This window comes from Falco rusticolus, chromosome 13 (assembly GCF_015220075.1).
Source record: "Falco rusticolus isolate bFalRus1 chromosome 13, bFalRus1.pri, whole genome shotgun sequence".
In the NCBI taxonomy this organism is placed as follows: domain Eukaryota; kingdom Metazoa; phylum Chordata; class Aves; order Falconiformes; family Falconidae; genus Falco; species Falco rusticolus.
The window spans coordinates 17839584-17864117 of NC_051199.1; the positions used below are offsets into that span (position 1 = coordinate 17839584).

Here is a 24534-nt window from a genome sequence, read left to right on the forward strand (position 1 = left end):
ATAAAAAGGTCCAAGGATAGAGAGAGTAGAAAATCAGAGGCTGTAAGCAGGGTGCAGATATTCAGCAGGTAAGAAATGCTCATTGGAAAAGCTTACCAGGCTACGCTGGATTCCCCATCACTTGAAGCATTTTGGTCAGGGAAAGCATTCGGTGAGGGTTTGGTGCTGAGCCAGGTTCTCTGACTGGAGAGATGAAGATCAGGCTGTGTGGCGATCAGTGGTATTTTTGAAGAAGATTGGACCAGACCAGGAACAATCCAGATGATTTACTGCAGTGACAACCTAGAAACATCTTTGGGAAGAGAAAGGCTTTGCAAACCACGCTTCTTTCTACTCTCCCCCCAACAGTTTGAAAACTGTCCCTCCATTCAGCTGCAAAGCATGGTGCTGGGCTCTGCTGCCACCTGGTCACAACTCAAGATTTGAGAATACCTGTGGGTCACCTCTGCATATAACCCACCTCTGAAGATTACCTCATGGTTTAGGAACGGAGCGCACTCTACTGCAAAGGCATGTGTTTTTAAGAACAGTGCAACATTCCTCAAGAGATGGCCAGTACAAACAGGGGTAGCCTCTCTCGTGACATGTTTCTAGCATCCTTGGCTCACCCAACAGTGAAAGAGGCATTTGAATTAAGTATGTTGAGGAGCCGCACAATGAAATTTTGAACCCAGGAGAGAGAGCAAGAGCTGGAGGATATGGGGCATAATTGCAGTGGAGGTTGGGAGAAAGTAAATACCATTCAACTTGAAAAAATAATTTCACACGCTAGCAAACAAAAATGAAATTTATAAGGAGTTTATTGGATTGGTAAAATGTAATAAAAAAGCATTTGTGATACTTCTGCAAAGAAAAAAGGCATCTGGCGATTTTGCATATTTATTTTCCCTTACAAAACATTAGAAAAGCATAACTGATAAAAAGGATAACAACTGAAAGAGCAGAGCAAAGAGGAAAATACATCTCAATATAATTGGATAATGCATAATAAAAATACAGAAAACACATGCTTAAAACAGCTTTCATTCTCTTACTGTAAAAAGTCATTTTACGTGTTGAATAAAAAATATATGCCGGTTGCTCTGAAAATAGCAGTTTAGAAGAGGTAACTAGCTGAGAACAAAATATATATATCTATATATATTTATAAATATAGAAAATGTGTATATGCTGCATCTGTCCTCAGAACAAACTGGAATAAATGGTTTTCAATTCATGCACACAAGTTACCAGAGAAAAAAACTTCATATATTACCTAGCGGACCAATCCTGTAAGATGCTGATTGCATTTCCTGAGTGCTCTCAAAGCCCTGTGGAATTAGTCAATGAAGGAGACAAGTGGCCTGATGGGTTCAGTGGCAAGGGAGGCTACTCAGCAGCTCGCAGGAGGTGCACTCAGCAACTTACAGGACTCAGGAAAACTCCAATGGCAGCAGGATTGGGCCCCTCACAGACTTGGGTAGTGCTTGTGCTCAGCAAGGCGTAAAACTCTGGTACCCCCAAGCTCCGACAGATAGGAGACCAGTCCTAAAACCTCAAGTAATGTTACTTCATTAGGATCTGAGGGCATGGAGTGTGCAGCAGCAGACACCCCTCATACAGGGAATGCCTCCTTGTGCCCCTTTCTCGCCCAGATACCTAGGCGAGCGATTCACATTTAAAAGGAAGATGCTTCCCATGCCCCTGAGAGCCTGTCTGCTGGCACAGGTCAAGGAGAAGCGTGGCCAGTCACACCCCCCTCCCAACTGCAACAAAGGCAACAATGCAAAACCTTCTCTATCTCGAGGGCTAAACCAACAGTTACCATGAAGCTGAAATACCACCTCAAACCTGACCTAGTCTACACATCCGATAAACATCACCACCAGTAAACGCTAGAGCAGGCAGCTCTACAGCTGGCAGGGATAGGCCAAAGCGTAGCAGCTACGTAGGACAAATACATTCCTTGGGGCAGTTCCTCCTTGCAGTCTGAAAGAGCTAAGCCAACCTCCCAGCCCTCAAGGGGTTTGCCATGGGGCATTTAGCCAAGAGGAATCCTTCCGGAATGACCCATGTGGTTCAGACCCTCTTGTGTCAGCCCACAGGTAAAGCCAGTATGAGAGACCAGGCTCTGAAACACAACAGACCTCTGCTGTTTGTTCTGAGCTGGAAATTGCTGTTACCCAAACTGCAGAATTAGTATTCCTGGCGTCTCCTTTGACTAACTGGAGGGAAGGTGCTGGAGGCTGCCCTCCAGTCTGTCTGACAGTCCAAAACACAAGCCATGGCATGGGAAACCATAGTTTCCTTAAGGAAGCTGAAGTCTCACCAAGGCAGATGCTGTCTAGTAAGATTGTGAGAAAGTCCAAGCATGACTTTGCTCTGCCCATACCTCTATCAATACTCAGTCCTCACTCTCCAGAGGGACAGGAGAGGAGGTCACAGTGGTGCAGTACTGAGCATCAAAACATCAAACCTTTCCCTTTTCCGCATTTCCATTAAAACTTGCGTTTCCTCTCTGACCACAGCACAGACAAGTTCCCTAAAACATGATTTTGGAGATTGAAAATGAGACCACACCAGCCTTTTTAATACAGTAGCACCAAACACCCAGCTGTTAGTTCACCTTCAATTTTTCTCTTCTAACATTATATCAAAAATGAATAATGGAGGGCTTATAAGAGACAATATTAAGTGAATAATATCTCCGAATATGAGTGACTCTGGAGTTCTGATAAGATAGAGATGTTTAGGGAGATATGCCCAAGTATCTCTGTTACTGGACAGCTGCCTACAGACAAGGAGGTGTGTTAAGCAAGAAGACAAGCAGTGCTGATGGGATAAGCCACTGCTTTGCTTATCCCAGTGGAGAACAGATGCTCAAAATTAACCTCTTGCTTCTTTTCTACATTGTTCTCATAGTTCCCCAACCCCGGTCGGCACCAGAGATATTTCTCTGCTGCCCATAAATGAGCACTGCGGGTCTCTGAAAAGGCACGTAGTGAAGAAAGTGGAATACGCTTTCTGTAAAGGCAGCTCTGTTAATACCCTCCCTTCACCTTGCTGGCTGTTCTGCTTAGAAGCTTGCCAGGTGCTTAGCTACTTAGACATCATGCACATTATTTCGAAATACTACTTTTTAGGTGGATAAAGCACATAGCTAGATCAGACTCAGGCAACAAGGCAGAAAAATGTCCATTTGCCAAACTGAAACAGGTTTCCAACCCATACAGAGCTGTCAGTAAAGCACTGGCAGATGTAAAAAAGTGCCCCAGTTCTGTATTTTCAATGGGTATCATCTCAACATAGTTGAAAAGCAAACCACAACCTCCGGCTGTGCATTTCAGTGCAAACTGCTCTTATCTCATACAGCCCTGAATGAAACATTAGCACAAAGGCAGCCTAATTGGAACAGGATCTTCACCTCCCTCCCTGCAAACCCTAATCATTGCACACAATCCCATAGCTAATGGCAGAGAGAAAACACTTGTTTCTGGCAAAATACTTGCACTAGGAAGGCAGGATCGAGCCCTAAGCTGGACACAGACTCACCAACGGGGAGCAGCTCTGACTATGGAGAGGATGAGGTGGACCTTGCTTTGTTAGTAAGCCTTCCTCGCTCCCATCCTGCAGCAGTGTGGCAAGCTGGCGCAAATGTTTGCAGAGGAGGTGCTGGACTCTGGCTCTAGTTTAGAGAACACTTCAGAGGGTGGCATTTTTATCCTTGGCCACCGTGAAGGAAGACAATAAAAGCAACAAGAAACTACACTGAATAGCCATCTCCCTTTCATTTTCAAATCTGAGCACTTTCCCAAATGAAGGCATTCCTCCCATCTAGAATTCATATTTGGAAAACCTCCCTATATCAGAACTGGAAAATACTCTGATTGCATTTACTGTTTCTAAACTCTAGGTGAGCTTTCCTAGACAGAGCTCCCAACTTTGTTTCAGTTCTGTGCCCAAACCCAAATGGCTCCATATAGGGACCACGGCAAGTCTAGGACACAACAAACAAGAAGTAAAAATAATGACACCATGAAAAAGCACATCGTCCTGACTATCAGAAACGCTGAATAAGCAAAGCTTCTACGGAACAAAATTAGCATGAGATGTAGGAACAGCCATTTAAAAAAAAAAAAAAGAAAAGTCAGAGCAATTATGCCCTTTATTTTTTTGCCATGTTTATTATTTTCACCTCCCTCTTCTCAAAGATGAAATGGGGCAGGCCAATTCTTTTTCCTATTCAAGTCGGCTTTGCTCTCTGGGCTGTCACGCTGCTGGCACAGACCTGCGGAGACAGGACTTCCCGCACTTCAGGGGAATGCTGAAGTGGGGCTATTTTTTAAACATCAAACTATTCCTGTTCACCATACACTCTGCTTCCAAAAATAAAACAAGCATCCGAGCCTTTTAAACAAGCGGACAGACCTTGTAAAGTTTTATAACAGTATTTTAAACCTGGGGTAGGAGGGATGGGAACAGGAATACATTTTCCTACTTATGGGAAATAATGAAACCAACGTTTCTGGATATGAAATTCTGGGTAAAAACAAATCAGAGGTCTGTTGCTGAGCCCGTTCTGCCAGCCTGCCCCTGTGAGAAAAAGACAGCAAGCAGGGTTTGGGTTTTGGTTTTGGTTTTTTTCCCACTGAGGAACTTAAAATGAAAGGAGGGGCAATACACAGGAAGGAAGAGGGTAGACAGGTACACGGCATGGAAATGACTTGCCTGGAGCAACCACAGAAGCAGGCAGAAAAATAGCAAATATAACCTGTCTCCTATTCCCTTAGCCCTATCCCCCAAACTGGTTTGGGAACAAACTGGGGGAAGGGGAAGAGGGAGCAGCAATTTAAAAATGGCAGATGCTCCAGTTTAAACCATATCTTCCCAAAGAGGAACCGAGGGTGGGGGCAGGGGAGATGGCTATTATTAATGTCCTTCCGTATATAGCAAAGCAGACATCCTGCATAATGGCAACACAATACATCAATAATAGCCCAAGAATAGCTTCCTACTGTTTTTTTCCCCCCCTGACAGTTAGAAACATAAAGAGAAAAATCAAGCTGCTGAGATAAATAGCTGAGTCTCCACCCCCACCTCAAATTGCCTTGGCATATTTTAAGAGATAAATGGTTCTATGAGAAATTTAAATAGCTTTCTCTTTTCTTTTTTGGCAGCTGCAGGAACTGGGTCAGGTGTAGAAATTATTAATTTCGAAGCCTGAAAAATCCATGTTTGAAACTAAGGGTTTTTTTCCTTTAAAGCATCAACTTTCTTAGAAGTTGAGTTAGAAAAAAATAAAAAATAATTGAGGTTTGGTTTTTTTAAACAGAAGTCACACCAAAAATAATTGAATAACAGACAAGCTGCAGAAAAGGGACAATTTGCATAACAGTTTAATGGACATTAAAAGTACCTGTAGTGGATTGTTAATATTTTTTTGCACAGAGTATTTGCACAATGGCTTTCATTCCTCTTGATCAAACATAGCACTGAGAGTATGCCTAGAAGATGGGGGGGGGGGGGGCACCATTCTGTAGTTTTACCATAACTTTAGTGCACGTTTCCAAAGAGACAAGAGATTACTGCCAGAGTGACCGGCACCAAGCACTTTCACAAGGAGCTCATTTACTTACTGCCAGGTCTCAGGACTGACACCCCAGTGAGCTGATCTGCTTGAGGCTGCGCTTGCTGATGCTCAGAGCTGGTGAACCCGGTACTGAACCACATGTAAATCACTGCCTTCCCTCTTCCACTCAAGTTACTCTTGCTTTACACACTGATACCAGGATTTCTAGTCCAGCTTCTCTGCGTGATGCCAAAAGCCATCTCCCTCCTCATGCCCTATGTGGAAGCACCTCTTTGCAACCATAAGGCCCTGAATCTTACAGAAAAGAAAAGTCAACTCCTGTAGAAACTGCTTTGAGCAACGAAATGCTGATATATAAACTCCCTCACAGGACAGTACGCTAGTTAAGACCTGTAAAAGGTTCAAATTTCCAGTCCTACAAAGACTCCAAGATCTTGAAAGATACCCAGTTGGCATGCAGCCTGCTCCCTCTGCTGCACAGCTGGTAAAATCCCCCGTTCCTCGTGCTTTGCTCCCAAATCAGTCCCAAACCTGAGAAGAAGGAGGACTCCCTCATTTAGACTCACTGCACCTCTGCAGGGCTCACAGCTTGTGCTCTACTTCTCGTAGTGACCAATCAAAAATTTAAAAGGTGACAAAGACACAGATGTAAATAGAACTGCGGTGCCTAGAAAGTCAGAGCACAGATAGGATCAGAAGACAGACTGTAATTACAGGCCCTGCTACTTATTACATAGGCCAGTTGGGCTACCTGAGCCTTCGGTGGAAACTTCCTGTGTAAATAATAAAGGAGAAACAGAATACTTTTGCAATCACTTTTCTAGCTTTCACTGTGGGGGTCCAATCCTGCCATCCTGGATTAGCTCTAATCATAGACAATCTTTCTCTGCATAAACTGAAGGCATCTGTTCTCTAAGACTTTTAAAAAAAAAAAAAAAAAAGAAAGAAAAAAAGGACAAAACCCTCACTGCAAACCTACACCATGCAATCAAGAAGGAAAGGAAATCGATCCTGAAAACCCCCACCCAGATCGTAATCTGACAATGTTTTCAAGGCATGTGGCAAAAAGGAAGAAGAAAGAAGAATGCTATGAAATATTTAAAATCCTGCTTCTGTCAGGAATACATGAGAGAGGAAAGGTGAATTTGAAAGGGCTGCATTATTCGTAAGCCAAAACCTGAAAGCACCACCTTTTGCATAGGAGCACGAGATGCCCGTGGCCCAAGCCACAGCAGCCCTGAGAACAAGCACTATGCGCTGATTCAACAGGGACTGGCACGACAAAGTCAAGGCTGATGTGTGAGCAGGACCTGCACACCTTGGTGTGTACCACGGGATGTCAAGGGTAAGGCAAACGAGAGAGTTAACAGTACAGTAAAACAGCTGCTTGTTTGCAGCCCACAACTGATCCTCCTCATCTAAAGCTTCACTTGGATTTTCGACAGCATGGGAAAATAGGGCATCCCCAAGGGAGGACTTCTCCTAAAAGCACTTCTCTTACTGCTGAGACTCTTACCAAAGAGGGACATCCAAGCAAAGGGAAACTGTCCTGTGAGATCTGAGATGCACTGAAAGGCACTTTGCTTTGCTCCTGCACTTGGGACCTTGCCCTCTCCATTCTCAAATCCCCACGGGTGCGGAGCACCTTTGCAGAAACAGCTCAGCCAGGCCTGACCACTGGGCTCATCCCAACCGGCACCACGAGAAGCAGGCACAGAAAGAGCCTGGACGTGCCCAGCTGTCGTAAGGAGGGGAGCAATCAAGCAGACACTCAGGAGTTACAGTGTCAGCTGCACCTTTGCCTTGGTCACATCCACCTGCCTGTTGTACAGTTCCAGAAGAAGCCATAAAAGACTTCAGGACAAGCACTGGGCATACAAACGGGATCAAAATGGTCCTGAAATGCTGAAACAAAAGACACTTTGGAGCAAAACTGGCACAGCCACAATCCCCACAACACTTGCATAAGATGCAAAGAGTCCCTACAACATATTTATCAAAAGCCATTTTATGCAGATTTTTCCTTCTGAATATTTAAAACATGGTGAATATTAAACTTCAGAGATTCTTAATACGTTCCAAAGCCCCACAGACCTTTGAAACGCTAGCTCATCAATATGCAACATCTAATCTTGTAAAAAAAAAGGGGGGGGGGGGGGGAGAAATCTATTCATCCTTTGCACATAGAGGTTACAGCAAGAATCCCAAGGAAAAAAAAAAAACCACAACAAAAGACCAAAAAACTTCCAGCATCTTATGCAATACATTAAATTTACTCTAGTTTGGAAAGTTTCACTTTCTGCAAGTGAGAAAGTGCCTGTATGTGCATTGCTGCTGGAAGCTTCTTCTCAAGTGTGAGGCTGAAACTGTGTAGCTGGATTACAGTAAGCAGTTTATTAAAAAAACCAAGGCTTGTGGCTTTGCATCCTGTTCCAGTCCAATGTAGTCTCAGGATCCCCTCTCCAAAGGCCAGCAGACAGAGCGCCACCTAAAAATCCATTCTAGTCCAAAATGCTGTGGTTGAAATGGCTTTGCTTGTTTATAAAGTTTAGTGTTTCGTATCACTTGCATCTGACCTTCAGCAGAAAGAAAAGCTCAGTTAAATTGTGCAAATATGTACCAAATGGGAGCAAGGGAAAGCAGCCAAAAATGCTGCATGAGCTTTTGCAGGGCTGCAGCCTTTCAGGAGCACCAGTGAGATGAACTGGATGAGAGGCCAAATTGATTTAGGCTCCAGGCAGGAGCTTAAAACACCATGACATCCAAATTCACAAAGAAAATGTTCTATTACTGCAACCCCAAATTTCCTGCACATGAAAACACTGTTTTCTTTCATCTTTAGGAGATGCTCGTTCTGTAATCTGACATTTAAAAAATGAACAAACAAACAGGAGTCAGCTGACAAAGGATTCTTGCTGGTGAATGGAAGTAGGTCACTCTCAGTATTTTGCCTTTACAGTCCGGCTTAATATTAGTGTTGTACAGAAAACAGTAACAAAACTGCACTGGAGACAGAGAAAGACTCTAATTTTGTCTTTTCTATGAAAATTAGCATCAGCATTCTGCATTAATGTGCAATGCCTCCCCAGTACCCAATATCTGGTTAATTAAAAAAACCCTAACCACAAAGCAAACCACACACTAAATTAAAGAACAACAAAAACTCTTACTGGTCAGCCTGCATTTAAAGACATCTAAGTATGAATAATCGGGCAGAGAGGAATTTTCCTGAAGGAACATAAAAGAAAATGAAAGCTCCCCATACAAGACCAAATAAAATCTTCTGTCTCTCATGAATGCAAATTCTGGCTGCCCTTTTACACAAACATATTAAAGAAATAAAACTGGAGGAAAAAATAAAAGAGGAAAAACTAATAAATTCATTTTTGGAGAAAAAAAATATTTAAACTATCCTTCAAACAAATTTCTTCATGATAAATCCCTGCAATCATGTGGTTCTAAATTACATGGTTAAATATGACTGAAAAAGTAAGGCACAATTTCATAATCATTTTAAAAGCAATAATTATAATAATTTTCTTTGATACCCATGTGGCAGGCCACTGATACTATGGATGCACAAAACTACTTGATTAAAGATCTGGAAAAGTTTTTCCAAATACTAGCTAAGACTCACAATACCTCTGTGAAATAAGTAACATAACATCTTCACTGCAAAGATGAGTGCACGTTGAGCAAATGGAAAAAGCGGGTAAGAGAGCTGCTTGCAGACAAAGGGAGGCAGAGGCAAAAAAAATTTAGAGACACTCCAAGTGTTATGTTCCTGGTGAGGGTATCTAACCCCTGGCAATGTAAAGGTAACACCACCACCTGGGGCTTCTGTTTCCTTCCTCATTTTCCAAAAGATCTAGGTATGACGAGAAATGTGGACAAACAGCAAAAATTAAAAAAAGAAAGTTTGAACTGAATGCTCTTGATACTAGTGATCAACCCCACTGCTTCCACACGTAACACGAAGCCAAAGAGACCAGGAACACGTAGCCAGGAATAAAGCCCAGTGGGGTATAAGCAGCAGTGCTCAATATTGCAGCCTGTATTTCTGCTTAGCTCTGGCCCCAAAACCACCTTACAAGTGAGTGCATATGCCAGAGAGGTCTGCAAGTGTTTGAGCTTAGTTTTTTCAGATCCCAGCAGAGAATTTCCAGGCTGAAATGAGAACTGCTCCTCAATGTCCACCAGGAAACCTACAAAGGTTACCGTTTTTCTCTTAGATTTTCAGATGCTGCACAAATGTTATAATTTCACAAGTTTAAAGACTACGTTCTCTCATATTCTAAATGCCAGTCGGGCAACTGAATGTTGCAAATTCAAACTTGAAATGCTGAGGAAGCCAGGTAGTATTTCTAGAAACGTGTAAGGAGAAATACCATTCCCAAGCCCAGAAGGGTACGTGGAGATGAAGTTCAACTCGTATCTCTTGAGCTTCACACAGTTGCCATAACATGCTTATATTCTCCAGTAATTTCGGGGGGTGGGGGTGGGGGGGGGGTGGCGGGGGCACCAAAGAAGAAAATTGCAATTGCCACAGAAAAAGACCCTGGCACTCCCCATAGCCAGCCACTCCACGGCTTTAAGACGGGAAAGAAAAACGAACCCAACAGAAATAACACTACTATTTTAACAAGAGTCACATTATTTGGATTGTTCTAACAAAGGAAACAGTGACTTCAAAATTAGCAAAACCAGTTAAAAATAGGGAAAAAAATATCTTGTGAAAAGTTTCAAAGCTTTTTTTTTTATTTCACCAGGTCCAATATTGAACCGTTTCCCAAGAACACATCTGCTTGTTTTTAAATAGAAGTTTTATCCAAAGAAGGTTTCAAAATCATCACAGAAACTTTTAATTTACCAGCAGAAGAAACCCAAGAACTACAAAAAACTGAGAAAGACGACATGGGTTTTTGAGAAATGAAAATATTAGTTAACAATTCTGAAATTTATTTAGATAAAAATTCAATATGGTTTTAATTATAATAGCAAAAAAATACCCAAACCTGTTGTGGATAACATTGCAAAAAGAGAGAATTTCTCAGGCTCTTTTGACATCACATAATTTAGTGTGAAAATTGTGAACAGCTCTCACTGGCAATAGTGTTCTCATAGCTCTCTCTTAGTTTGTGCTTTACTAACCTCTAGATAGTACTATGTAGTTCCTGCTGTCTTTGGCAACAAACCCTCAATTACCATCACTAATGTTTTCTTGTGGGAAAACACAGTGAGGTTCTTCAGCACATCCTTCTCTGATAGCCCTGACGTGCAGCACTGACATCTATATAAGGTGTAGTCGACTCTGAACAAATAGCAAACCAACATGATGAACCAACTGCAGGAACCATAGAAAAGTTAAACCCTCAAATCTTTCCTGAGCCATTCAGCTGAAGGACCAGGTGTCTAACATTTATCTGATGCTGAAGGAGGGCAAAGACACAGCATTTCCCGCAAGGACCTTCTCTTGGGTCCTGTTACTCCTTGTCTGTTGGACTTTCTCAAAGAAATCAGCATTTATCAAACCTAAGCTAGGCTTGGCTGACCACAGACAGGCAGCAGCTGTAACAGGTCGCTGTAACAGGTCCAAAGAGATTTCAGTATGATTTGTTGCATATTCTCTTCAACAACCACCACTTCTCTAAAAGACACTTTTTTCTTACTCTTCTCAGGCACATTTTGCTGATAGGCAGAAAGTCAACTTAAGGCCTGTGTCTCGTAAAAATCTTGCTCCTGCCGTCAGGATAAACACTATTATGTAGAGTTCACTACGATAAACCTTTTGGTACTCCCACACCTCTATGATTAAATCATTACCCAAGTGTTTCATAGCCATGATAAAAACCTCAGAATTAAAATATTAAAAAAACAAAACCAAAATTAAAGGTGCTTTATCTGATAGGCTAAGGCAATGGTGTTGCTTTCTGTTTTGAAAAACAACGCTCAAGCAATGATTAAAAGAAGTGACAATAAAACCACCACTTTCACAAAGTAGTAGTGTTAGCCTTGGGGATATGCTTAAGGATTGGGCTGTAACCGAGGCAATCCAATCTTCTGGAGAAAGTTTAAGCAGACAGTTTAAAGCCATGGTTCAAAGATACAGTAAATCTGGCCGTAGGGCTGCTTGTGACATATGGAAAGTGCCACAGCCACCCGACACGAAGCACTGATCTTGTATTAACCCATCCTCCTGTTGTCCAACTGTTCCATGGGGTGAGCCAGCAGGTGCCCTCCCTGCAGATGGCATGAGGGTGACACAGGAGCCATTTCATGCGTTCTGCGTAATTTGACAGAAATTTAACTGTGCTCACATCCTACCCAGATCAAACCTGTGTGACTAGGTGATACAGAATCACTCTGGTATTAATGACTGTAGACCCACAGCTTATGCCACACCATGCAATGGCTTTAAGCCTCTGCTTAAACAAACCCCAGGGGCTTAAATATTTTGCTAAATTAGAAACTGATCCTGGGCCCTGCCTGGCCACACCAATCATGGGATCAGGGCCTACTTGCCAATAAATGCTAGAGAAAGCCAAAGCAGCATAAGCAAAACCTTCAGACTTGAACAGAAACGTCTATGTGATCTTCCAATTCTTTCCGAAAGGAACAAGTTTGGACATACCACAGCTACAGATGACGCGATTTTTATCACAGCTAAGAAGTCCACCTTAAGAAAAGCAAGGTCTCTTTGGCAAAAGGACTCCTTCTTTGGAACAGATAAAACTGGATATATTATAAATACGTGATAAATATTGTGATGAAGCAATATCCCAGTGGTTCTTAATTGCAGTGCAATTCAGGTAAGTCCACCAGCATTTCCTAATTAAATCCTGAAGCATCAGAGGGGAGATTTCCATACACATGTGGGTGATGAGAGCCTCTGTGATATACATATATTTATGCGATATCTTCCAAATATATTTATAGCAATTATAGAAGCCAAAACCACATGCATTAAAGAAAATAAAGAAGAGTGTTTTGGATGCTCACTCCTTCCAACAGGCAGATGGCTTTGGTGTTTCAGGGGTGAACACAAACGCACGATAGTACCTTTACCCAGATGTGTCAGGTCTAGAAATCAGCCACAGTACCTCAAATATCAACACCGCTCAATCTTTGTCAAACATCTTCCATCCACAGAGGATTTAATGCTTGAAAAGTTTGGCTATCACCTCCCTGCATGCCAGCCCAACTCACCACAGCACCCTAAGAACACAGAGGATTCAGATCTAGATCTCCTGGCTGGCCCTTAGTTTTGAAATGGGCTGGAATCCCAAACCTACATACCAGCAAACTTTTCTGGAAAGAGAAGACAGAATTCCCAAAATCAGTAGTTTGGGCCAATCTGCAATCAGTTTAATTCCCATAACATCCCTGGGAAGTTGGGAAGAAGCCCTCTCGTGCAGAGGGCAGAAGATGAGAAGCCATATGACTTGCTCCAAGACCAGCCAACGGCAGGGCCATAAAAAGCCCAAAGGCTCTGCACTTTGGTCCTCCTTAGCCTGGGCCATGTTCAGCAGAAAGCACAATAGCTCGTTTCCATCCACTACCCCAGTGTTATTCAAGAGAGTCTCATCAGCCACTTGATTTAACACTAACAAGAAGAAGGATGATCAGAGGTACACTTGCTGCCTGATGAATGGCCTATTGTGCACCTGAGTCCGTCACATCCTCTCCTGTGCTTGCAGAGACGTAAAATCCTCCCCAGGGATACCATGGTGTTAGCAATCCCAGCTCTGACCTCCCATGTTTATGTAGGGTTAGTTCAAACTGCATTTGCTCAATAGTTGTGAGGTTTTTAGACTGCTGGTGGTGGAGCAGACTGCATGTGAAGAAGCAAGCTCAGAAGTGCCTTACATGCCATGGTTCAGGGAGCAGGAGCCCAGATGGAACCTGGCAGGACTCGTGGTGTATAAAAAATATGTTTACGTCTGAGGCAGTAAAATTCTTGAAGGCCAGAGTAGAAATCAAGTTTAAAAAGGCAAACTGCTTCAGCGCAGTCACTATAGTGGAGAACGATTTCTTTTGCTTAATGATGCCACCCTTCTACAAAGAAGGATTCATTCTGAGCTGTGAATTTTGGGAAACTTCCCTGACACAGGTGGAGTTTGCCAACATATAAACCATGTAAAGAACAGAGGTTTCAGACTGGTATTCCTGTATTTGAATTTACTGTATACAGCTAAAGCTATTAAATTTCACAGTGCTCTTCCATAAAGGTTAGGGCTAAACAGAAAGGAAATGCACCATTTGCAGGAGCTACAGTGAGTATCTCAGTTTGTCCTCTTAGTTTCCTATTGGTCTAGCTCGTCTAAATTTTCTTTTCAGCATTAGTGGATATAATTACATCAGGCTTCTGTTATAGAGAGTAAAGATGAAATCACCATATTCTTACTGTTTTTCAGTGGGCGCATGAAAAAAATTCTTGTAACTTACTCTAGAAAAGTGCCAGTTTGTCACTTATATGGTCAATCAGCCTGCAACTGTTTCAGTTCTGCTTTTTAATTTGTTAAATGCAAAGAAAGGTATTTTCTTTGATTACATCTGCAAATAAGATATTAATGTCAATTCAGTGATATGAAAATTACTCCCTCGCTATGTAATTTGCACCTTAGTTATTACGGGTTTCATGAACAAGAATATTATAGCTGCTCAGTGCTGTGGATTTCTAATTTTGTTTTTTAATTAACCAAACCAAAAAAACCCAAAACCCCACCAACATGAGAAAAAACCTCATTATCTGTGCCCAGCTTTTATTTACCTTGGCATACATATTAATTCTGGACCAAAGATAAAAATGCTGCTACTGGCCCAGCACTCTTCTGCAATGACATTTCACCAGAGAGAAGTTATAAGTGGCTGGGATGAAAAGGAAAGAGTTTAAAAAAAAAAAAAGCTTACTTTTTGGAATGGCATAGAGAAGGGTTTAATGCCTTCTTTAGCTTTCTTAAGATAAAAACTGAACAACAGCTGTATTTATGAGGATCCTTTTTGCTGTTGTTGAAAGAAATTCCTTCTTTTTTTTTTTTTTTAAATGAGAACTCCAGATCATGAGTGTTACCATCAAAGAAATGTATATCCCAAGGCCTAATTCAGTCCCTGTTACAGTTGAAGGAAAATCCTCCCATTGCAATAAACAGGAGATGGAACAAGACTCTATTGCTTAAACGTCTACCCAGAAACCAACACTGCCAGCGGTCCCACTAGAATGGGGTGTGTGAGAGAGTGGCATAAGATTTGTTTGAGCATTAGTTTACACTGCAGTTCTATGTACTGGCTTGTTTGTTTTTTTTTTTTTTTCTTTTTAACCACTGGGATTTTAAAAATGTGTTTCCAGCCTCACATCTGTGAAAGACCTTCTTAATGGACACGATTGGCTTATACCTCTGGTGAACCAAAAGCACAGTCTGTGTGTGTGTAGTGTGTGTGTGTAGTGTATAGTGTGTGCAAGCTCACACCTTTCTGTGATTGCTCATACACTGTGAATTGGAAGCATCACTATTGAATAAATTTATGCAATAGCAAAATATAATTTCATAAGAGAAAGAAAAAACCCTACTGAACTGGAAGGGAATGGAGACAAGTAAGGGCCTAAGAAAAAAGATGTAGATAACAAATCTGTGTCCCAAGGATACAAGGTCACACCTACGCTCTTAGGTGCAGTACAGTTGAAGTTGCACTGTTTGTGTTGTGATGAGAAGAGTGCTGAGTCTGCTCTCACAGCTTCTAGGGCAGTGGAGCTAATTCTGCTGGTCATCCAGAAGCTATTAAAGTCAAAGGGAAGCTCCCCATGACTTCAATGAGAGCTAGTCAGGTTCTCAAAATAACTTGGGAGAAAGAACTAGCTCAGCCATTTTTCACTTTCTATCTTCATGTACTTCTTGAGAGACAGGAATCAAATACAGAAATTTTGTTAGGACCACATTCAGACCTCCTTGTACAGGCAGATAACTTAGGTGCTGTGACTACTTATCTCCATCAGCTGCAGAGACAGCAGATGCTCTGACCCACTCACTGTCCTCCGGAAAATTAGGTGCCTGTCATGGGCAGTCTGAATGTGGCCTTTTGAACTGCCCTCTTGTTCCAAGGCCTTCCAGTTTTACTTTTTTTTTTTTTTTTTTTAAACGAAACAAAACAAAACACAACAGAGATTCAGACCCTAGGCTGGAAAGAAATCATGCAAAGCTTGTGCAATATCCCCCAACGGACATCCTGGGGAGGGTCACAGTTGATACTCAGAGATCAGTGCTGGCCTTGGCAGTCAGAGCCTGGATCCGAGCAGAGTTGCAGGTCTTGCAAAGGATGTGCCCATCCAGAGGGTAACAGCCCTGATTGTCCCCTTCAGACAGGAGGCCACCACAGTCCTAGGAAATAAGCAAACAGAAAAAGCAAAGGAAAGAAAAAAGAAGATTAAGTGAAGAATCTATTAGTCAAAGAAACTCTCCTCACTCTCCACCTTGTAACAGGATCCAGCCTGAGTCAGCGTAAAGCGTGAAGCTGAGGTACGTGATGTCTTTCACGATTAAGCCATTTCCTGATAAGAGACAATGCTGCAGAGAAGATGGGTTCCCAAGCTCTCTGCTGAATTTAATCCAATTGAAAATAAAAGGAGATTATTCCCTTCACATTTCTGAGGAAGGAAAGGTCTTTAGCATTGGAGAAAACATCAAACTTGAGCACATATTTCTTAATGCAAAAAAGGATAGAAAAGCCTCACTGGAAAGGAAGTTTGGTACCAACATCTGACTACAGTAATCTCCTTTGGAAGAGTTAATGCTACAAAGCTGTAGCATCCATTCCAGGGGCAGCAGCTAAGCAAACTCCCTGTCTGTCTCCCCTTACCAGAATTGTCACCTGTGTTTGTACTACAATTGGCCCAAAAGATTGTGGCTGAAAGGAGGATGTCACTGAGACAGGCACATGGAAACCCCACTTCTGCTCGAGACACCTAGAATAGCTGCTGGGAAAGCTGGGAAATATCCCTCACTACGTGATCAGGCAATCATTTGGCCCAGGACTGCTGATGGAGCTGTGGTGACGGGATTACGGCTTACTTAGAGGCCACGCCTCTTCATGATAAATTTGTGTTTGTAAATAGACCTGGCAAGTAAGTGGTGGAAAGAGGAATCACTGTTGTTCCTTTTGAGATAGCTGAGGCACATGGAGATCAAGCCAAGTGAGTGTCTGTGTCCTCTGCTTTCCACTGCGTCTACTTACAACACCCATGTGTGCGCAGCCTAGGTATCTCAGCAGCCAGCATGGGGACATGCTGTGTGATGAATTAGGCTCTAAAAAATCTAGTGTAGGAATGCCCCTGTGTCTCTAAAAAACCGGGCCGAAGTAATAGGCTGGTATATACCCCAAAAGCCAAGGTCAGGTTGAGAAGTGAACCAGATGCCTCAAGTTTCAGCCTAGACAAAGTAAGCCTTAGTCCATCCTTCTTTCCAGTTAAAGTTATTAAAACCTGCAGCCACAGTAAGAAATACATTTGGTCTCCTTTTCTTACCCTGCCATCTGGTTGATGTATTATCCAACAAGTAACACTTGCATTGAAGAATTCTTGAAGGTTCCCTAACGCAGCTGTTCCCACATGTTAATTGCTTTAAGGTGATTTTTATTCTCTGTCTTCAGATTCTTACCATCAAAATTATATGAAGTGCATAATGAAACTGAACAGGAAAGCAGCGCAAAAAGCATTGCACAAAACAAGAATGATCATGTTTATGTGTCCATTAAAATTCTTCAACCCAGAGCCATATGTTGAGTTTCCTGTACAATCTTGCTCAAATTCTAACATGCGTTAGCTTTCAGTTTAAGAACATAAACACGAACAATGTTTGTGCCCAAGCTATAATTTATGAAGTTCTCAAATATTAAGTCCTAATTACCTGAGTCACATTCTCTTGCTCTCCTAATGAACCTGTTACAAACAAAGGACCTGATTTTCTTCTCATTTGCGCTGATACAAATGAGGAAAGATTCCTTTCATGCTGAAGTCAATGAAGTAATTTGATTGTAGAGACAGTGTTACGATGGCTACAAACAGTGTATAACATGAGGTGGTGATAAAATTAAGCCAACCTTTGCTTTCTGTCCTTCATGTGATTAGAATACCAACCTCACACCGGTAGCACTGGACATGGAAGTCACGGTCCAAGGCAACAATGCGTACAGTCTCCTCTTGTCCTGGGGCTGGCATGATGGGCTCCTTACACACCGAACATCTTGGTGCAAATTTCCTGAAGAAAGAGGAGACAGTCCCAATCATCATAACTCAGAGTGAGTTTTTGATAACTGCAGCAGCAAGCAAGAAATATGCATTTGTACAAACACACACACACACACACGTACGTGCATGTCACAGTTAGTAGCATTGCACAGCTGCCTCCTTGCAAAGATGAGAGAAAGGAGCACTTTAGTCTTACAATGCAATTTCAGGTTTGCAAGATATTAAAGAACACTTTGCAGACTATCGGGAGAGGACTTCAAGAATATCTGACAGGCAGCACAGATATTCTGCTTGCCCTAATTAACAACTAAAGTGCCCGCTGAATGACCCATGATCATGACACCTATGCACCACTGCAACCCTCAGGCTCAACCCCCAGCCTAACTCTAAGCAAGTCCATGTAAATCCTAAGGTTAGAAAGATGACCAGGTTCTGCCTCAAGATAGTTTCTTGGAAAAAAAATAAAATCAAAATATTAGAATTTGGAGATTGGAACAAATAAGGTAAAAAGTCTTAACAGAGACGGTATAAAAAGATTTTCCTTACACTACACTAATTTGTCGATGTTTATCCCACCCATTTTAAACTTCTGAGCTGTCTTACCCACTTATGCACACAGGAACACACTCCTGGCTGTGTTTACTCTCAAACAAGAAGCATCAGGGCAATTCTGTCTAGCTGTGTTTTCTAGCTAAAACCATCTCTCAGTTATGCATTAGTGGGTTGCCCAGGCTTAAAAAGGAACATGTCTGGGTGCAGAGAAACCAGCACTCTCTCTTCCACAGTCTGCCTGAGTCAGAGTTGTATAGTGACACTCACTCACTGTGTGAAGGGACTGGTTTGAATCAGGCTCAGCTCAGGGATTAAGAGGAGCACAGACCTATCTTTTTCCCCTTACACTGCTCACCGTATGCCCTTCTGGCTGATTCACACATTCTGTTTTAGCTCTGTTTTCGCTCTCCCGCAACTGCCCATGAAAAGTGGCCATCTCTGCTTGTAGGCAGGTGGGGATGCTTAAGAACTTTTAGCCTGTGGTGAATCATTATTTGTTCTTTTGGTTCAAAACCTATGGATACCAATTCCCTGGCTGCAAATTCTGCTCACCAAAACAAAAGACACTTACACCTACAGAATCTGCCATGTAATGAGGGCTGGGGTCACAGGCTGTGGAGCAACAAAGGGCAATGCTTATGGCAAACATCAGAACATGAGGAGATCAAAGGCCCTTCTCTTCTGAAATACCTAGGAAAGACTAACTTTGCCACCCAGCCTGTCACATGAACCACCTCAGAATTAACTAGCTTAGAAAAGAAAAAAAAAATCTATCTGTGCTTGGAATAAAGAAAATATTAATTTCACTGGCAGCAGATGAAAGATGTCTGTGTAGCTGCGATCTAACGAAAAAATGAATTAAACAGTGGCTATAGAGAGCGCTCTGAAAAATAACTTAAATGGATCATGATATGACCGGAGCTGTAATCGCAGTTAATTATATGCTGCTTCATGCAGGCACTTCCTTGTGCCATTTAGCTCAAATGTGGTGCTTAAAAATACTTTAACATTTCTTTATCCAGGCCACTGTGGGTAATTCGTTATGAGCCAAATGTTAATTCACAGGACCCAGAGATGACTCTTGCAGATTTCAGGGGATGTGGACGTGCTACTGTGGGTTCTAAGTGCAGGGGGTAGCTAAGTGACAGTGCGAGCATCAGCTACAGTTTTGTTATCAAGAGGGTGTACACAATGTAGAGCACAACCTCCAGAGCAGGAGGACATGTCATCCCTAATCAATTAAAACTGGGCTGGCCAAAGTGCTGCTAAATGTGTGGTTGGCCAAAGACATTTGAGTGTCACATTAGGTCTTGCGCTATTCCCATCATCTTCCTCTCGATCTTTCACCCAATGATTTTGCGTCCTTTCCTTGGATTGACAGCCTCCCACTTCCCCGAGGTTCACATACAGTCACTGCCAAGAGACTTCAACGCGGGGCATCAGCTCTTGCTCCCAACCTTTCTCTTGAAGGCATGTGAGCCCTTGACCTGTGGGGCTTGGGGAAAGAGCAATCTCCAAAATGTTAAGTGGGTGTGAGAGAAAGCCTTCAGAAGCCTGCGTGGTGCGTAACCCTTCTGCTGGGCCACATTTTACCTTACACACAACTGCTGGCACAGAAAAGCAAGGCAACACAGCAGTTGCCAATTAACCCAGCCTATGTGAGCTACAGGGAACATCCTCGTGTCGGATTTTAACACGCCAGTTGATTTGTGGCTGCTTCCCTTTCTGTCAAGTCAACCTGCTTCTTTGAGCTTTCAGGCCCACACACTGATGTCATAAGGCTCTAATTAAGTCTACCCCCTTAGAAATTAAGAGATAAATGGTTGAGATGTAAACTCACATTTGTCAGTATTGATTTCCTCTTTTAATTGAGGGGTGTAATGTGTCTGTCTTTTCCATACCGGGGAAACATTTGTGCTCTGATTATATCTACCTGTCTTCCCTAGATTAGTTGTGATGATGGGGGTGGTAGCACAGCAGTGACAGAAACTACTGGCAACTATACCTTTTGACTTACTTTAAATAGCAGTTTCATTATAAATTATTACCAGGGCTTTATTTTCAGCAGTTTAAAAAGCTAATTAGCAACTAGAAACAAAAGGAGCTGTGAGCAACCTGTGGCCACCTAGATCCTTCTAGCCGGTAAGCAGACACCTGCAGAGTGCAGCAGTACAGGACCTCTCCTAATTGCTTGGTGGAAGAAGCAAGGAGACGCTGACGTGGAAGTGCAGGTACAGGCAGCAAGAAGAAACGTGCACGTGCTGAGTGCAAGGGAAGGCTGCGGGAATGCAGAGCATTTAAAACAGAGAAACACAGAAGTTATCCATAAAGTCAGATCTAAGCAAAACAGAGATCAAGCAGCACTGGCCCCTAACCAATTAATCTTTTATGCCACAGTGCGCCTGCTTGGAGCAAAGCTCTGCCTACTATTTACGAGCCTTGGGAGGAAGTGGCAGAGGGTTCAGATCTTTTTGGACACAGTCTGAAAAAGGAGGAATTTTAGGGACAAAAGAGAAAGACAATAAGCAAAGCCACTGACAGCAGCTTAGGCCATACTTATGGAAATCCTCGATGCAGTGGATGTTCCCACCAGCATCCACAGTGAAGGGGATCCCGTCCAGGCTGCGATGGCACATCACGCAGGTGAAGCAGTGGGGATGGTAGGCCTTCCCAGTGGCTCGGAGGATCCTTTCCATGATGGGCTTTGCACAGACGCTGCACTGCTCCAGTGTGTTCTGCAAACAAAACATACGCAACAGGTGTGAGCACTGTCTCAGCAGGACATTTGCAAAGGTCACTTAGGATGGTGGCTGCTGCTGGTCTATTTGGAAGGTTTAGGTACTTTCTTTTCATTTCTTCTATATAAGTGCAGTACAGTCAACAAAGAGTATGATAACAACACAGGGCCTGGGTCAAGCCTTTAGTATAGTGTGAGAACACAAACCAGAGCCTTCTCTCAGAAGCTCTGATAAATGATCAGAGATTGTTCATCAGGTGGGTTTATCTGAGACATTACAGCTTCTGTAGTCAGGAGTTACGCAGCCTGCACTCCTGAGTTTTTGCCTCTGGACCACCCAGTCTGAATGACCTTTTGCAGCTGAGTTGATCAGAGACAGCCTCCACAGCACCCAGTGCAAAGCTGAAGCACAAACTCATGGGGCTACAGAAAGACCCCCTAACTGCTCTGCCAGTACAGCTCCCATAAAGGATCGTTATCTGCCTTGTAAGAAAATCTTGATCTTCCTCTCACACCACGGAGACTACTGTTGAGCCTGGGGAGAGCACAAAGCTGTGCCTGCAATGAAAGCTTGGAGATTTCTCAAGGACTCGAGTTCAGGATGACTTTAACTGTTCATTTATCTCTGGCCCACAGTGTTTCAGGTAATGACTGTGAAATGCCAGCTCTAAGGCCATGATCCTTGCTGCACACATTTTACATGCTGGCTTGCTCCTGAAGCACCGGAGCCTAGAAACCCCCCACCCTTCAAGTGGGGTCCATTGGATGATTCATCTCATTTCACCCCTCACTCACCCTTGCAGTTAATTATAGAAACACCAAGATAATTTTGCTTCAGATGGTTGTCTCTGAGACACACCAACAGTTCTGGCACCAGCTGTGCAACTTAGCCTTTTAAATAAAGCACCTTAAAGATATATGCCGTGAATGGAAGGTGTAACCCATGTAGATGCAAACAACAACTTTGTGACAATGATTTGGGTTATTTCATTGGACTTTAGGAAAACAAACCTCACCTACTACTCTTGCTTGGGGAAAAAATGCTTGATGCATCTGGAGTTACCAAATAACATTATCAAACAGTGTTTAAATCTTGGATGAGGTAGAAAGTCTATGATTACAATATTGATTATGATTAAGGTAGAAATAAGGAGCGGGGGGAAAAGGGAAAAATCTAATGGACATAAATATAAAAAGCTGCTGGAAGGCAGATCATGTTGACAAACACAGGAAGGCCAAAGTTCTTCTCTTCTTCATGCAACAAAATTCCCAGGGAAAGCAGTGCTTTGACTGACCGCATTGTTATTGCTTCTTTGAGCCAATATTCTCAGGGGCAAGATCCAGCCCTTACATGTGCAGCCAAAATGTATTGTCAGGAGATGAATCACCCAGGAGCTCAGAGAGGTTACTTCTACACTGACATATTTGCTATTGGACATCATCTCTGGGCTGCACATCACTGGTAAGATACAAACATAGAAATACACAGGCTTATATCAAAAGATCAAAAGGATTGTTTTTGGAAAGGTCAGTATGAAAAGTCCTGAATTTTAACCCATATGAGAACTGCCTCACACATTTGTAAAGAGAGCACAGCCAGACTAGCATTGGTTTCAGACTGGGTTTAGCTTTATGCCTTGTAATAATGGGCAGGAAAGAATTATTGCTGGCCTTTCTGTCTGGTTGCTGTCACCATCATCATCATTATAACAGTAGCTGGTATGCCAGAAAAAGCAAGGTCAATAATTTTCTCCTTGGAGAAACAGCCTGGCAAATTTACCATTTTGCTTTGCATAAGCAGACCACATCATCTCAGTTCGTATCCATGCTGTTCTCTATATTGCCAAGGAAGGAATCCAGCATACCGACGGAAGGTTGTGCCACTCATAAGGCATTTGCTATGACTCCGTCTGAATATGTGCAGGTACGGAGTGTTTGCCTCACCAAGTCACCGCTTGCTTCCTTTCCAACAGTTGCCAACAACAGAGGCCAAAGTATGAGAACAGAGCAAGCAAAAACCAGCAATTCCTTAGGATGTGCTTCCAGCCTCCCGTGATTTCTGGCTTAGGGACTTCCTGAGCCACAGCTTGGCTTCTCTGTACTTCGCCTCAAGTGGACCTTTCTCCCATGAACGTTGCTAATCACCTTTTGAACTCTGACAAACACTGAGCACCCACGGCACAGCTGGGAGTTTCGCGATTTACCTACACACCGGGGACTGATCTGCTAAGCGGTTTACCCCTGCTCTGCCACCGCCGCCAACGTGACACTGCTCCAGGCAGCAACGGCGAGCACAGCCCACCTGGTACTGCGAACAGAGCAGAAACCCGCAGCCACAATGCACCCTGCAAAGGGCTCCAACACCACACAGCACGGCCTGGAAATGCTCTCGCTGCAGATCTGATACAACTCCTACTCGCACGTTTCAGACACACAGAGCTGAAGACCACAAGGGATTATTACAGTCATCTTGTCGGACACCTTGCGTTAATGCTGGCTTTGGTGGGAGTTTTGCAGTGACCAGGACAGCACGTAATCTGCTTCTGGCTTATGCCTTCAGAACACACACTTCTGCTCCCAAATCTCAGCTCAGTCACACTGTTTGACAGTCCGGCAGCTAAGTATGAAAAGCATTTTAAATTAACCAACTCCTGATTAAGCCTTCTACACAACTTGAAAATCAGACCTGAGAAATTTATTCTTTTCATCCGTCCAAGTCTGTAAGAGCGAGGAAAAACAAAGTCATTAGTTTCAGACTCCAGCTCACTCCCTGTCTGGGAGTGTATTTGCTTAAGCCTCTTTCCTTGCTAGAACCCTGGCTCAGACCCTTCTCTTCAAGGTGTTACCAGAAGATGCCAAAGGGAAAGCTTCCTTGATTCACACCCATTTGACATCAGGTTGCTGTAAGGCAGGATTTGGCCTGTGGAGCTAACAGGGTTTTCTTTGATTCTCTAATCAGGTTATCCCACATGCCTAAGTGCTGCCCCAGCAGCTAACAACCTGCATAAAGGTATTTCTGCACATTATGGGAATAGCATCCCTGTAGGATTGTAAGTTTGGCTTCTAGATTTTGCTCTCTTTCACTGTTTAGCTAACTCTCCTAGAACCTCCTGGAGTTTTCAGACCTTCAGAAAGCCAAACAAGATAAAAACAAAAAAACTAGCAGCCCTATTTTTCTTCTTTTCTCTCAAGCTGCCACTGCCAGTTCTCTCTGTAATCAACAGGTAGAGCTTAGCACATCTGATGAGCTACACAGAGGGTGAAAGGAAAGCACAGAGAAGAACTAACCAGCTAGGAAACATCAGAGCGAGGGGCTGGGGTCAAATTTACATCACAAGAATATGGAACACAAATCCAGCATGGGCTGTGCGAAAAGTTTACCATCCTTTTCCCATATTTTTGGCTAAGAGGTTGGGAATGCCCTTCTTTTTTAGAGAC

At 42.9% G+C, this 24534-nt stretch overlaps 1 protein-coding gene across 5 annotated transcripts in view; it reads right to left on the reverse strand.

Annotated features, from left to right (window-relative positions):
- Nucleotides 1-782: 782 nt before the first annotated feature.
- The window catches only part of LOC119156532 (LIM domain containing preferred translocation partner in lipoma), a 356284-nt gene continuing 332532 nt past the window's right edge, over nt 783-24534 (reverse strand). For all 5 annotated transcript variants that reach the window (XM_037406345.1, XM_037406347.1, XM_037406344.1 and 2 more), the window contains 3 exons: nt 20916-21094; nt 17697-17817; nt 783-15942 (listed from right to left, as the gene is read on the reverse strand). In XM_037406345.1, the coding sequence (XP_037262242.1) occupies nt 15814-15942; nt 17697-17817; nt 20916-21094 (429 nt within the window). In that variant the 3' untranslated portion in view covers nt 783-15813. The remainder of the gene's footprint in view (nt 15943-17696; nt 17818-20915; nt 21095-24534) is intronic.